This window comes from Brienomyrus brachyistius, chromosome 5 (genome assembly GCF_023856365.1).
Source record: "Brienomyrus brachyistius isolate T26 chromosome 5, BBRACH_0.4, whole genome shotgun sequence".
Classification (NCBI taxonomy): domain Eukaryota; kingdom Metazoa; phylum Chordata; class Actinopteri; order Osteoglossiformes; family Mormyridae; genus Brienomyrus; species Brienomyrus brachyistius.
Window position 1 is genome coordinate 23,302,148 of NC_064537.1, and position 15,021 is coordinate 23,317,168.

At 42.5% G+C, this 15,021-nt stretch overlaps 1 protein-coding gene across 1 annotated transcript in view; it reads left to right on the forward strand.

The window, feature by feature from the left end:
• si:ch73-103b11.2 (myosin phosphatase Rho-interacting protein) overlaps positions 1 to 2,387 on the forward strand; it is a 93,219-nt gene extending 90,832 nt beyond the window's left edge. The window contains exon 25 of the mRNA XM_049015661.1: positions 675 to 2,387. Coding sequence (XP_048871618.1) covers positions 675 to 842 — 168 coding nt within the window. The 3' untranslated portion in view covers positions 843 to 2,387. The remainder of the gene's footprint in view (positions 1 to 674) is intronic.
• The last annotated feature ends 12,634 nt before the right edge of the window (positions 2,388 to 15,021 follow it).

Genomic DNA, 15,021 nt, shown 5'->3' on the forward strand with positions numbered 1-15,021 from the left:
GAATATGAGTGGAAAAATGCACAGAGAGCCACTCAGGAGTCCACTTCCAGTCAGTTGCTGTGTCTTCAAAAATGTTAGCTTCAGTCTAGATTGCTGCTATAAAAGGGCAAAATCTGGCTAAACACTGTTCAATGAAGCCACGATTCCGCAGGGCGACGTCAAACCTAAAAAGTAAGCAGTCTACCACAAAACCTAGTCTGTAGTAACTTATGAATCTGTTGACTTGTTTTCTAGCAGATTTAAATCCCTAAAGTACTGAAAGTAGAAAGGCTCTCGTTGCCAAATGGATGATTGGAAATACTGATATGTTGTAAGCTGAGAACTTCCATGAGTCTGTAGGTCATCTGTCCTCTGACAATGAAGTTGGGCAAACCCGGGGTCCTGCAATGAAATCTGATATCTTCACAAAACAAGACCTGTGTGAGGCATAGCACCTCATTTTCAGAAGATTCAGAACGACGACGAATAGAATGAGCCTATACCACTGCATTTCGGCAGTGTGGATATATTGTAACGCCCCTTGGCTTTACCAGTGCTCCCATTGCCTTCCATTTATTTGTCAGTTATCTGAAATTTGCTAAAATCACTTTAATTTACTAAATACTTAGTCTTTTCTCTATCAGTGCATGTTCCCTGACCTGACCTTGTGTTTTCCCTTTTCTTACATACTGAAGGAATCCACTCAACATATTTGCTGCTTTGTGATCCAGCACCAGCTGTATGCTAAGCCGACGAAGTGCAAGTTCCTTATGCTTTGGATTGCCTCGGAGTACATTTGTCAAAAGCCCGGTGGACCTCCCAGAGGCATCAAGGCCCAGCATCACAACTGTAGGCAAGTGTAACTGCCTGTGTTGTACACAGGAGTCCAATAGAGAGAGATTTAAAGATTTTATTTTTATAACCACTCACACAGGAGCACGTAAAAGCCCCCAGGTCTTATATTTTGCCTCTAGCCTCCCATCAATCTCAGAATACCTCTCCTAGCTAATTCATGGTAGCCTCTCAGCCCAACACACTATAGACCATAAGGGTAGTGTCCCGAGTTATCATGAACACACATTGCCGAAATATACAGAAGCTAGTGAAGAACCTGGTGAAAAATATGAATTCCCGGTCTGCTCACTTTTTCTCACTCTTTGGGTGGCTAATGCATACACAAATAACTTGCTGGGAAGTGCTCAGTTTCTCGTGCTGAATAATATACTCAATATCCATCCATTCATTCATCCATCCCCTAACTGCTTATCCTGGTTAGGGTTATCCCACACGTACCACACCTTTTCTGAGGAGGAATGCATCTTCTGGAAACTGTTAGCCTTACCATTGCCCTTAAGTTGGACTCCTGTTAACATGCTAAACAGAATTTTCCATGTGCGTTACTCACAGTCCCTCAGGCTAACAATGAGGTAGGAATACTTTGCAAACTAGTAACATGGCAAGATAACAAAATAAACATCTTCGTATGTGACCAGAATTTGAGGTCCAGTATTTCTAACTTAGAGTTCTTTAGTGTTCAGCTGTGTTAGAAAGGAGATTGGCTCAGAGTGCCCAGAGACCAAGACGTTGTACATCATTCACTGGTGCTCTCCTTCCACTGTCAATGTCCTATCAAGCTTGACTCTGTGTTTATTGATCACTGTAGTTGACAATGGGGGAAATGTAAGGAGTCCACCTGACTCTTGGTTTCGGCTCTCCATTTTAGGAACCAGTTCAAACCCAGTTCACACATAACATCTACGTAACCTGCAGTTATACTATGTCTGCTCATACTCACTATTTACACACAATTCCACTTTTGGGTGCAGCTTTTGAGCCGTTTGACAAGTTGCCCATGAATGGAATACCAACCACACCGTGCATGGCGAAGTGGCCGCAGGTGTTCTGGCTGTCAGACCCCAATACAGGAAGATGTAAAGCCAGCTTCCTAATGACCACTATGGGAAAAATAACGTGTTAAGGAAAACCGAGGAGATGAGCGATTCACATAACCATGAGCTGAGACTTGAGCAGGAGATGAGGCAGAGCGTTAACCAAACAGAACTTAAGATTAGCAGTGGAGTCCTGTGCCAAAAGGATGAATAATTGAGTCTTAGCACCCAGTATCTCAGCAGAGAACCTGCTAAGAAAGGCTGAGGAATCTATCATGCTGCCAGTGGTGTCCGGTCAGAGTCAGCCTGTGACACAGTCCAGATCTGGGCTGTGATGTAGCTGGTGCTGTAGCAGTAGCATATGGTAAGACTGGTGTTAGGTTACCATGGGTAAAGGGTATTTCTGAATTCTTATCCCAGTCACCGACAGTTAAAGTACAGTGACACTTTGCTGGGAAGTAACAGTGTACAGTTTGCCCCAGATATTTTTGCACGGGATCCAAAAATGGTCAGTAGATTCTGCGTGGCACTAACAGTTCACAGATATGGTCCACAGACCAGCCAAAATGCCGTATTATATAAATACTGAGCAGATAAAAGCTGCGTAGCCATTTCAGATAGATAACATACACTTGAGGCTTTGTAGCAGGAAATCTGCAGTTTCATGCATTCGTTATACACTGTATGGCAAATGTGGAACATACTAGATCACTGATTACAAATAAAACTAAAAAACATATTCATGTAGGATGCTTAAGTAGCTCTTTTCATTTTAAAATAAGTGTTGGCATTATTAGTATCATTAATAGACACCCCTATCCGGGATGCTCTAGGGTATTAGCACATAAAACTGGAATGTAGATACAGATGTGGTTTGTAAATACTTTTTTTTTTTTTACATTTTATTCTAGAGCAATTGATATTTAGTCTTTAACAAGCTACATGGTACATTCTGGATTAAGCATATTCTTTCACTATGCAATTCATTGCCATTTGAGGTATTCATAACCTCCTCAATGGATTAGCCTAATGAACAGCAATGAGGATTAAATATGATTAGAACCAAGCTGGTTCAAGCTGCTGGTTAAGGACAGCAAATATGTTGATAAAGCAAAGCTTAGTCTCTGTTGGTATGACCTTGAACATAATAAACTAAGAACATCCTTGACAGTCATGTCACAATCTGCCTGCGTCACTGTGACTGTTATTGCTGAGACAGTATGCGATTTACCTAATTTGACTGTGAGACATTTGAAAGAAAAAAATGAAGTAAAGGGCACTTTCAGACTGCCAAAATGCAAACTCAAACCCATCATCCAAAGAGCATTATAGTTATTTAAGGTCTTAATAATGTTAAGTTTATGAGAATGATGTTTTAAAAGTCTGAGGATACTGATAGAAAGCATAGTGAGTAGGTGTGTTTGCCCGAGATATTCTGTATGGCATTTGATAAACTACTTGTAAATAATGTAATTATTTATCGGCTGAATATTTTTTCTTCTGCCTTCCCTTCTGCCTCTTGCTTGGGGCCATCTGGCCCTGAGCTAAACAGATCATCAACTGGGCCCAGACAGCCAGACAGCTGCAGTTTCCATTACAGGAGCAGATCCACATGCTCCTTCTGACATGAGCCAGTGGTTTCACACAGTTAACTATATCGGCCCACTCTCAGTCCTTAGCTGCCAACAGCAGGATCACTGAGACCGCCGAGCTGCCTGCTGCCTACAGCAGGATCACTGAGACCGCCGAGCTGCCTGCTGCCTACAGCAGGATCACTGAGACCGCCGAGCTGCCTGCTGCCTACAGCAGGATCACTGAGACCGCCGAGCTGCCTGCTGCCAACAGCAGGATCACTGAGATCGCCGAGCTGCCAACAGCAGGATCACTGAGATCGCCGAGCTGCCTGCTGCCTACAGCAGGATCACTGAGATCGCCGAGCTGCCAACAGCTGGATCACTGAGACCGCCGAGCTGCCTGCTGCCTACAGAAGGATCACTGAGATCGCCGAGCTGCCTGCTGCCTACAGCAGGATCACTGAGATCGCCGAGCTGCCAACAGCAGGATCACTGAGATCGCCGAGCTGCCAACAGCAGGATCACTGAGATCGCCGAGCTGCCAACAGCTGGATCACTGAGATTGCCGAGATCGCCAAGCTGCCAACAGTTGGATCACTGAGATCGCTGAGCTACCAACAGCAGATCCCTGAGATCGCCGAGCTGCCAACAGCAGATCCCTGAGATCGCCGAGCTGCCAACAGCAGGATCCCTGGGATCGCCGAGCTGCCAACAGCTGGATCCCTGAGATTGCCGAGCTGCCAACAGGTGGATCCCTGAGATCGCCGAGCTGCCAACAGGTGGATCATGGAGACCGTCGAGCTTCCAACAGGTGGATCACTGAGATCGCCGAGCTGCCAACAGCAGGATCCCTGGGATCGCCGAGCTGCCAACAGTTGGATCCCTGGGATCGCCGAGCTGCCAACAGCAGATCCCTGAGATCACCGAGCTGCCAACAGCAGATCCCTGGGATCGCCGAGCTGCCAACAGGTTGCATATCACAGATGCATAATAACTTATCTCCAAATTCCCTCTTCCCCAATGTTGCTAGAAAAGGGTTAGGAAATTATATTTTCCCAATATTGCAATCTGGGATTTTAACTATAAAACGAAATTTGTGGCATACTTAAAAAAAAAAAAGTTAAAAAAACAAAAACAAAACATTGCTTTGTGATAGAACAAACTAGACAAATAGTAAATTTTATACATAAAATAATATTTTAATAAAAATGTATCTGCTTCAGTAAGACAGATGCAGATTGGTTTACTACAGTATGTCATAAAACATGTTGTAAGCATATATTACAAGGCCCTTATTTAACATCATATATTAAAAAGAATAATGAAATTCCTGTTAAACTTAGTAGGCAATTGCAAAGACTTGTGTATACATAGTACATAGACAGTAATGTGAAGGCTGATCTGTGTCCCGGAAAGGGCTTTGCTGTGGCGCCCTTGAGTAAAGCTCTTGACCTAAATTACTCCAGTAAAGTAACATTTTTCTTCTCCCTTCTTCCATTTGTTTGCTGTACACTGATATGTCCATCCCATGTGTAACAAAGGAGTTTCAGAGGAAACTGTCCTGTGCTGTTTGAACTAATCAACGCAAAGTCCCGCGAGCCAGAGAGCCTCACTGTATAAATGCCATAGTGCTTTCCAGCACATAAATGTAATTAATAGCAACTGAGGGTGTTTTAAAGGAGACTAATTAGCTCACATGGGCTTAAGCAGGGAGATCTGAATAACATTCATACTGGGATCTCTTTAATGGGGAGGAATATTTTGCTTACGGCTGTTTGTGTGTGTATGTGTGTGTGTGTGTGTGTGTGTGTGTGTGTGTGTTTGAAGCATCAGAATAGCAGGAGCATATTATCTGCCCTGCTTGACAGGGCAATAGAGGGTTAAGGTGGGCTGGTAAAGTCATTATGCTGTATATTTGGGAGAACAGTGCTGTCCCCTTCCAGTCTGGTCCTTCCTCCAAACTGCATTGTTCTCCTGTCCACCTACGCGCCCTTACGCAACCACCTGCTGGATCTTGCTTTGTCTGTTTTCCCATTTTTGTCCATTACTTGTATATTTGAGCATTTTCAAAACCTCACTAGAAATATAACACCAAGAGCGGTACCCAGTGCTGAATTTTGACCCATGTGGTTAAAATCTAGAAAGCAAGACTAAATCTCACATTGCCCCATACGGTTCAGGCATCTGGACGTGACCTTAAGATCGAAAATGTAAACAAAAAAGAATATGTACCTGCCTACTTTGATGGTTGGAAAAGCAAAGAATCATGCCTTTATTCTGAGTTTTAATGCTGCAGTAACCACTGACCAAGTAGGAACTCCTCCTGTTTCAAGCTCATAGCCCAAGAGCTTTGTGAAGAAAGTCGAGTCTAGAGTATCTGCTCCCATAACAGTCTCCTGTAGATATTTAATCGTTACTGAACAATCATTGAAGGCAAAAGTATAAGTTCAAACACTTGGACTCGGTATAAATTAGAATTCAGTCCTTCTCTGCAGGTCTTGTGTGCTGATTGTCTTTGTTAATTGGAAGTACTCTAATGTATGACCACATTTGATAATTTTGGCAAATTAATCCCATGAGACCCTTATAAAACTCAAAATATGAATTCAGTTGGCTGAAAGTTACAGATCGGATTAAGTCTGAGCCCAGCCAAATATCTTTACATATATACACAAGTTCCTGTGGGGGTCCGTAGCATGAGGCACGAGGCTGGGGTACACCTTGGACGGGATGCCAGTCCATCTCAGGGCAGGAGGCTGGGGTACACCCTGGACGGGATGCCAGTCCATCTCAGGGCAGGAGGCTGCGGTACATCCTGCATCGGATGCCAGTCCGCCACAGAACACGAGGCTGGGGGTACACTCTGGATGGGATGCCGGTCCACCACAGGGCACGAGGCTGCGGTACACTCTGCACGGGATGTCTGTCCGCCACAGGGCACGAGGCTGCGGTACACCCTGCACGGGATGTCTGTCCGCCACAGAACACGAGGCTGGGGGTACACCCTGCATGGGATGCCGGTCCTCCACAGGGCACAAGGCTGGGGTACACCCTGCATGGGATGCCGGTCCTCCACAGGGCACGAGGCTGCGGTACATCCTGCATCGGATGCCAGTCCGCCACAGAACACGAGGCTGGGGGTACACCCTGCATGGGATGCCGGTCCTCCACAGGGCACGAGGTTGGGGTACACCCTGCATGGGATGCCGGTCCTCCACAGGGCACGAGGCTGGGGTACACCCTGCATGGGATGCCGGTCCTCCACAGTGCACAAGGGTGCGGTACACACTGATAAGCAATCACACCCTATAGACAATTGCATGTCTTTGGACTATGTGAGGGCACCAGCATATCCAGGTACACAGAGCAACATTCAAACCCCCCAGCCCTGAAGGGGCGAGGCTACAGTGCCACCACAGTTTATTTTTTCCCCACTAAACTATAAAAATAACTTGGAAAATGCAGTCAAATTTAAATATTTTTATTAAGCAGCAAATTCTAAATATTAATGATCAGTCTCACCAATATCCTTTTTTGTCACTGTATCCTAATTTTATTGTGATGTTTGGTATCTTTGACCTGCAGTGCTTTTGGAAGCCTAAGCAGAAGACTGTGGCTCATGAGCACATGCTTCACACACTGTAATACCCACATTCCCGCCTCCGTGGTGCTTCAGTCCTCATTTTCTCTTCGCACTGTCACATGCTGTGCTATTATGTTAATATTCCCTGGCCACTCATACAGATATAATTATATAAGAAGATTTACAGCCAAGAGTTGTCTACTTAGCGTATTGTGCTGTTTTCGATAACGGTGTCACAAAAATAGGCTGCAATTCAATAAGCATAAACTACTGGAAACTGTGCAGCTATTTAAGACAGAAGTATTAACTTGGCCCAGCAAAAGCATCATCAAGCGCAATGCACAGATTATCAGAAATCCACAGAAATCCATCATAAAAAGAATGGCATATATAAATCATTTACATATTCTAGAATATACTCTTACAGTAGGTACATTAATGTTTTAATAGAAGATGTAAGCAAATTCTTTGTAAACTGGAATTACCAGAATAACAGAATATAACTGAATTTGTCTATTTGTTATTCTATATATTTTTAAAGCAATAGTTTGTTTAATAAAGTATTATGTAAGTTTATAAGACACGCATGCCTTGAACCTACGCAAGACCTAGAAACCTACTTGTAGACCTAGAAACTTCACATGTACTTTATCAACTGCATCTTTGTGTACAGAAGCTAACTAAAATGGCATATTTCTGTTTTAGTGCTTAGATTACAGGTGCAGTGTGTCCATTTTTGGCTAGAATGTAACAGTGTGAGCTTGTGGGAGGCAGAGCGACGGCAAGGCGCTGGATAACACTCACCGCTTGTATCTCCATGGTGACTGATCACAAGCCCTGGGCCACCAAGTGTCTGTGGTAATGAAAGCCAGCTGATCCTGATCAGGCTGCTGTCGTGTTGGGATTTAAACTAGTGATGGCCAAATAAAGCTTCATGAACCATTCGCTGTATTTTCTGATACCACTAGGTGGTGCTCTATATTCAAAAAAAGGGCTCATTTCATGTCCTAACGCAAACCAAGAGCGCCATCCAGTGGGGTCAAGAGATAAATAAAATGGTTCATGAGGCTGAGTCAACTGGGTACCTACTGAGGGGTTGAGTATAAGGCATGTGTGTAGCTGTTAGTAGGGTAATGCATGTCTAATGGTTTCTTCAAGTTGTGCCAAGCCTCCTGGTAGCTGACTCTTCCAGGCTGCACTAGATTATTATTTAGTATTTCTGATTTTCATGCTCTTCTTTCAGGAATAGATATTTGTGTACTTTTTGTTTTAGATCAGATCCACCATTAGAAGATATGTATATAATTTCTGCCATAAATCAAATTCAGCACAATCCCCAAAGTAGCAATGCATTGTTAATCATTCATATGAATTAATTGTTCATGAAATTGAAAACCAAGCAGGATGCTTCAGGTTTCAAGTTGGAATGAAAACTTTGGAGATATGTGTGTCCAAGCAAGCAGTCCGTTCCATGCATGATTCCACTGAATGCCATACAGAGATATATTTGTCTCTTGGAATTATTTGCCTGTCTGGCGTTATAATTGGCAGTACAGTCGCCCCTCTACATTCATGAATTTGACATTTACAGTTTTGGTCATTCGCAAATTGGCTGTGAACAATTAAATGGGAATATTTTTGGAGCTTGCCGAAAAGATCACAGAAACTTATTGATGACACAAGACAAAAACATACAATGATGAAAATGATTTGGACCACATTAAATCATGCAAATATAGAAATGTTTGTTAGTGTAAGTGCAGAGTATATCTTAATATTGTTCGCAAATTTTCACTTTCATGGGGATCTTCCACCTCTAACCCTCACAATTGTGAAGGGGTGACTGCATTTAAAACATCCACTTTGATGATGCTACAAAATAATTGCATATTGATAGTTTAAAAATGTTCATGTAATTTTTACAGTCTTAATAATCTTCAATCTGCAGGTTGAAATAAAAATTATGTAAAAGAATACTAAAAAGAAAAGCAGACTGGGTGATATTACATGTCAGCAATAGGCCTTATGAGAACTTATACATGTCCTTTGACTGTCAGGATTGGTCCCTGTTCTGCCCCTTTTCTCATGTCAGTTCCCCTTGTGGCCAGCAGATGCTGCTGGTCATCCCAGTGTCTTTAACTCCTAGTGTGTTTCCTTGCTCCCCAGGCCACCACGTAGCTTAACTACATAGGGATGAGCCACCATCCTGCCTTCCCTTTTATTGTCATGGGTTCAAGTCTGGCCATGTTATAATCCCTGGTATTATGGTCTGTTTTCCTTGTTTTACTTTTCCATGGTGTTTGAACCTTCCAGATCTGTTAATTGACCTCACCTGCTCCTTGTTTCCCCTAGTTCCTTATAGTCCACACCTGCCCCTTGCTTTTCCAGGTGTTGCTCCCTGCCTTAGTTTAGTTTTGATCCCTCATTATCCCCTTTATTTTCTGTTTCTCCCTTTGAATTCTTTTTCAGTTTAATTAAGTCTAATGTTCATTGAAGCAACTCCCTGAATCATTCCTCCTTCATGATGCCCTGCCCGTCACCGTGATTGATGATAATTTGATGTATTTGTGTTGCTTCTATAATGGAAAGTTTGATATAAGCTAATACCGATGGCTCGTGTGGCCTTTAGGCACGACGGTGTGACAGTCTACTGGCATCTGGGACTCTGTGGGAGGAATGTGGCAGCATTTTGTCACAAGAAAATCGCACAGCTGGTACATGAAGGTGGAAAACAATGTCTTTGGCATGACTCGACAACAATGTGCAGATGAATCATCTTGAATATGTTGTATTTCTCAGTTTCTGAGAAGTCAGTTGACTATACTCTCTGCTCCTCTGAATTTACGGACATATGCTACCAGCTTAAATAAGCACTTATGAATCCTGCAATTATGTCCTGCAGTGTGTAATTTCTGCCCGACTGTTTTACCCGCTCAGAGGGATGACATCTGCAGCCATGCGTATCATACTCCAGAAGTATGTGCGTCAGTCTGCATTCTGACGATCGATTCCTCTCTCTCCAGTGCTGATGTCACATTAACCACTGTCCACAAAACATCAGTAAGCTGAACTCTCCTCATCACAAAAGCTTTTACCAGACGCTACCTTACTGTCTCTAGCTTCCCAATCTACAACACTATTAATTATAGAGCATCAGGCTCACCCGGCGTTTTAGGAGGCCTTGCTTTCCATATGTCTGCTGTATCGCAGGATTTTTCAGCAGTTGCATTTTTTTTTCCCTCTAAGATCTAAGAGTTAAAACTCACTTTTATGCAAAATTTTTCCCTTTTTTAAAATTTGATCAGTAAAAAAAAAAAGCCTCAGCCAAACTGAATCATTTAAGCCTCGTACATTGCAGTTCAGTTCTCTCTCTGTGGTATGCTTCCTGTGTAATCTCCACTCTCATCCCACTATACAAATGATACTTTTAACTGTACTACACTTTAGTTATATGTGCACTCTTAAGGTTGATGCGTGATGCTCTAATAATGAAAGTAAACCCTTCCAATTTGCTGCCTGTGCTTTAGTTAGAGACATCAGATAAGATATTAGTGAGGGCAGGTTCTTGTCTGATCCATCTCACCTCTGGGACTGATAAGCAGATGTACTTCTAAGCTTCAGCAACGTTATGCATCAGAGGAGACCTAGTGCATTACTCTGTGAATAAGTGAATATGATGGGATGCAGTTGCCGGACAACAGTTGACGATAAAGAAAAACCGTGTTTTGAGTCCAAATGATCAATCTGGTTATAATGTAAGTACATTTCCAGAATATTATGGGGAATGTTCAGCAGTACAGTTTTTTTTTTAATTCTGAATTTCAAAATTAACTTACTTAAGCCTTTGATATACCCTGACTTATTAAAATAAAATTCTCTTTGCAGAAATATATCTTACTTAAACCTCTGTGTAAATATGTTGGGTCTTTTTAATAGGAAAACTGCATGAAAATTTATTTGGATAAAAAAAATCATAAATGTAAATAGTGCAGATGTAGTTACTGGATTTATCTACCTTTAGGTTTGAAGGCAAAAATGGGCAGTGTATGAGACAGTTAAGAAAATATATATCTCTAAAAGGTCAAAAATGCTTAAGGACATTCTCCGAGAAATCTTACAAGAAAATGAGCAAATTCTTGGCCAAACTACATCTCCATGCAGATAAAACAGAGCTGTGCGATAAAGTCTTCAGCACCAAAGCCATGAGCTTCAAAATCTAGAAGAGAAGAAGATCAGACTGAATCAGCCAGTCCTTATAGATGCAACGAGTGGAACTCTGAAGTGTCTAATATTTTGTGTCCCCTGAAAACATGAAGAGCATTATCACTGCTCAACATATATATGACTATACTGGTGCTGTTTCATGCATGTGACGTTATGAAAGAATATATCTAATGATAGTTCTGACACTATACCTGAAAACTAATTGCCAGAATGAGCAATAATTTTTTTTCCTAATCTTTCCAGAGATTGGAAACCCTGTATGCCCAGGGTTGACTTTAAGGACTACAACCCTGATTTGGATTTTAAGACAGAAGGGTTTAGTGGTCCGAGCAATTTTTTTGATCAATTATACATATTTTAAAGTTTAAATCCAAATGTCCAAATATCTTACGTCTGAAGCACTTTGAGATTTGCTCAGTTGTTTAGGATACATATTTTACTGTTACCTGCTTATAACTTGTATGTAAAACGTTCCCTACCAATAATAGATTACAAATTGTGGAAATTGTTTCCAGAAGTGAATTTGTTCACTTAACTGAGATAAAAGAAGCTGTCAAATGCAGGCACTGTTTTTTAAAACCTTTGCCACTCAAAGTGTTAAGTGCCTGAATCTACATAATTCCAACCCTTTCATTATATGCGCATTAGTTCATCCTTCCAGAAAGACAAACTCAACATTACAATAAACCAGTAGACTACTAATTAAATAGCTATTATACAATTACAGCATAATTACATTCTTTCTGATGCAGGAGTTTACTTTTTGTTTAGGAAAGTAATTTTCATGTTTATTACAGCTGTTTTTGCATGCGCAGCCCTGTTACCGGCAACTGAAAAATATATCGTATTATAATAACTCGATTCTGTCTCAGGAGTGCTAAGTATGTATTTGCATACCTTAACGAATGCTACACTAGATTATTTTAAATCTTTGTAGACTGATCTAAACCGCAAGGCTTTGTAGATAGGAGACCAACCTGGAAAGCTGTGTTGCTGCAGGAAGAGGTGTTGGTGTGACCAAGAGGTCAGCATGTCCTGGGGACTGTGTGGGACCCAGCCTCCCTGTGCAGTGACGGGGACACTCTGCTGTCTTTAGAATGAGACGTCAACTTGATGTCCTGACCCACTGAGGTCATAAAAGACCCCTGGGCATCTTTCGAAAGAGTAGGGGTGGTACCCTGATGTCCTGGCTAAAATCTCCCACTGTGGCCTATATCCCCTATACCTAACCGGTGAATTCTCTCCTGGCCCTTCACCACCTTTGCTGTTGTGTGGTGAGGGTACTGGTTCAGGTGGATGCTACACGGTAGTGATTGAAATGGCTCCCCGTTTGTTCTGTGAAGCACTTTGGGTGTCTTAAAAAGTGCTATATAAATATTAGATTCATTCATCCCAGCGTATCATTACACTGGCTTCCAGTGTCATTGAGATGATCAGTTGTAGTCGTTACTTTCATGGGTTGTCCCCCGATAGATCAGAGCCTACGAATGCCAGTGCCAAAAAGCCAACTCAGCCTGACAGTCGAGTCCTATACCAGGAAGTATTGCAGGTCTGCTGTCTGCTGGTATTACATCCCTGTGAACAGGGTTCCCACTGAGAGAAGCGGAGATCTGAATATTGAGATTTTGTGAGAAAAGAAGTATAAAACTGAGAGATATAGTTACGCCCTTGACTGGAAAACCATCACAATAAACATATCATTCTGTTTATGCTTGAGTATCTTTGCTTATTTTTTGCTGCAGTTTTATGGCTGACTGATTGCGTGCACATATGCACCTATGGGTATGGTAATATCACAGTGATGATACTGTAAAAATGTAAAAATGACTCAGGAGGGATGCCACTTAACTTGTACTGAGCCAGATCAAGGGAAAGAGAGAAGTACACATGTGCAGGCAGTACAGTGACAGTACAGTATGGCAGTTCTGTGGAGCATTAGCTAGTGATGGATGTTTACACGCCTTTAAGAAAACACCCAGCTCAGCCTTTGGGTGTTACGCTATTAATGGACATCAGAAGGGAATAATCAGATTGCATGCTTAGAGGATTGAATGAGGGCACCATTATGCTGATAAAGAAAGAATAGAGCTATCTGAAACTCACACAATGCTGGCAATTCAAGAGTGCAATCATACCGTGACAGTGCAAATGTCCACGCAGGTGAACACCAGCCAGAAAGCAGTATTCAAAAAGTACAACATAATAGGAGTGCGGTTTGAGTTACATCTATCATGTAAATATAATTAAAATGAAAGTCCCCCGAGAACGGGCAGTGACACACAATGTAATACAACCGTGTATCCAAAGAAGTGCGTTTGCTGTATGAAAGGTAAATAAAACTTAATGCAATGATTTACAAATCATATAAACCCATATTTTATTGATAATAGAAGAAAAAACAATCTATGAAATGTTGAAACCGAGAAATTTTATTGTTTTATGACAATTATATACTCAATTTGAATTTGATGCCAGCAACACGTTTCAAAAAAGTTGAGATGGGAAAGTTTACTACTGTGTTGCATCACTTCTTTTAACGACACTCTGTAAACATCTGGGAACTCAGGAGACCCGTCGCCTGAGCTTTGAAAGTGAAACCTTGTCCCTTTCTTGCCTGATATAGAATTTCAACTGCTTAACAGTTCGAGGGTCTCCTTTGGTGTGTTTTTCGTTTTGTGATGTATATTTCGTTTCAGTGGGTGACGGATCTGGACTGCAGGCAGGCCAACTTTTGGCCAACAGACGGGTGTCCCAACTTTTTTGTATAGTGTACATTATGCTGAATATTATGTTGCATCCCTCCTGTGACGGCTTATCTTGCTCAGGGTGGCCTGGAGCCTGTTCCAGGCAGCACAAGGATGGAGCTTGCCGTGAATGGGAAGCCGGTCCATTACAGCTAATGCATTTGCACAGTCAGGTTCTAGGGGCAGTTAGACTCACTGCAGGACTTGGCACTGCAGTAGAAACTTTGGGGTTACCTGCAGGGGGGTTACCTGGGCGAGGCTCACATGACACAGGGAGAGCATGCAAGCTCTGGCCACACAGAGCAGAGGTGAGAATCAAAGCCCAGCCCTATCGGAGTCAATGCACAAAATGCTGTCCGTTTTAATATTATTACAGACATGCATTTTTAAGTAGCTCAGTAATATGAATGGTGCCTGTACACCACTAGGGGCTCCGTCCAAATATCTGGCTGCATCGCCTTGTTTCCTGAGAGCAGCCTTGGCCAGCTGGGCTGTGGTCTGACAGTGCCAGATGTTGCACTGGGATGCTGGCCCACGCTGAACTCCATGCTTCCTGCAGTTGTACGGAGTCACCTGGGTGTCTGTTGGGACACAGTCAGAGTAACATCCTCGGACCAGGGGAAGGAGCTGCAGCGTCCAGAGGAAAACCAAAGCCTCTATCACATTCCAGCCTCGTCAGTACAGCCATTCGGCCGTAATCTTGCCATTGATTTTTACTGTGTTAATGTAACTGTGTGATTAAATATGTCTTGTGTTGTGTTTTAAATAATTGCTATACATAAGCGTTAAGGACTTTATACTTATTAATATGAAATGAGATCAATGACAATGGAACTTTTGTTTTGTTGAATTTTTGTGGTATAAAGCTGGGGTACACCCTGGACGGGATGCCAGGCCATCACAGGGCACGAGGCTGGGGTACACCCTGGATGGGATGCCAGGCCATCACAGGGCACGAGGCTGGGGTACACCCTAGACGGGATGCCAGTCCATCACAGGGCACGAGGCTGGGCTACACCCTGGACGGG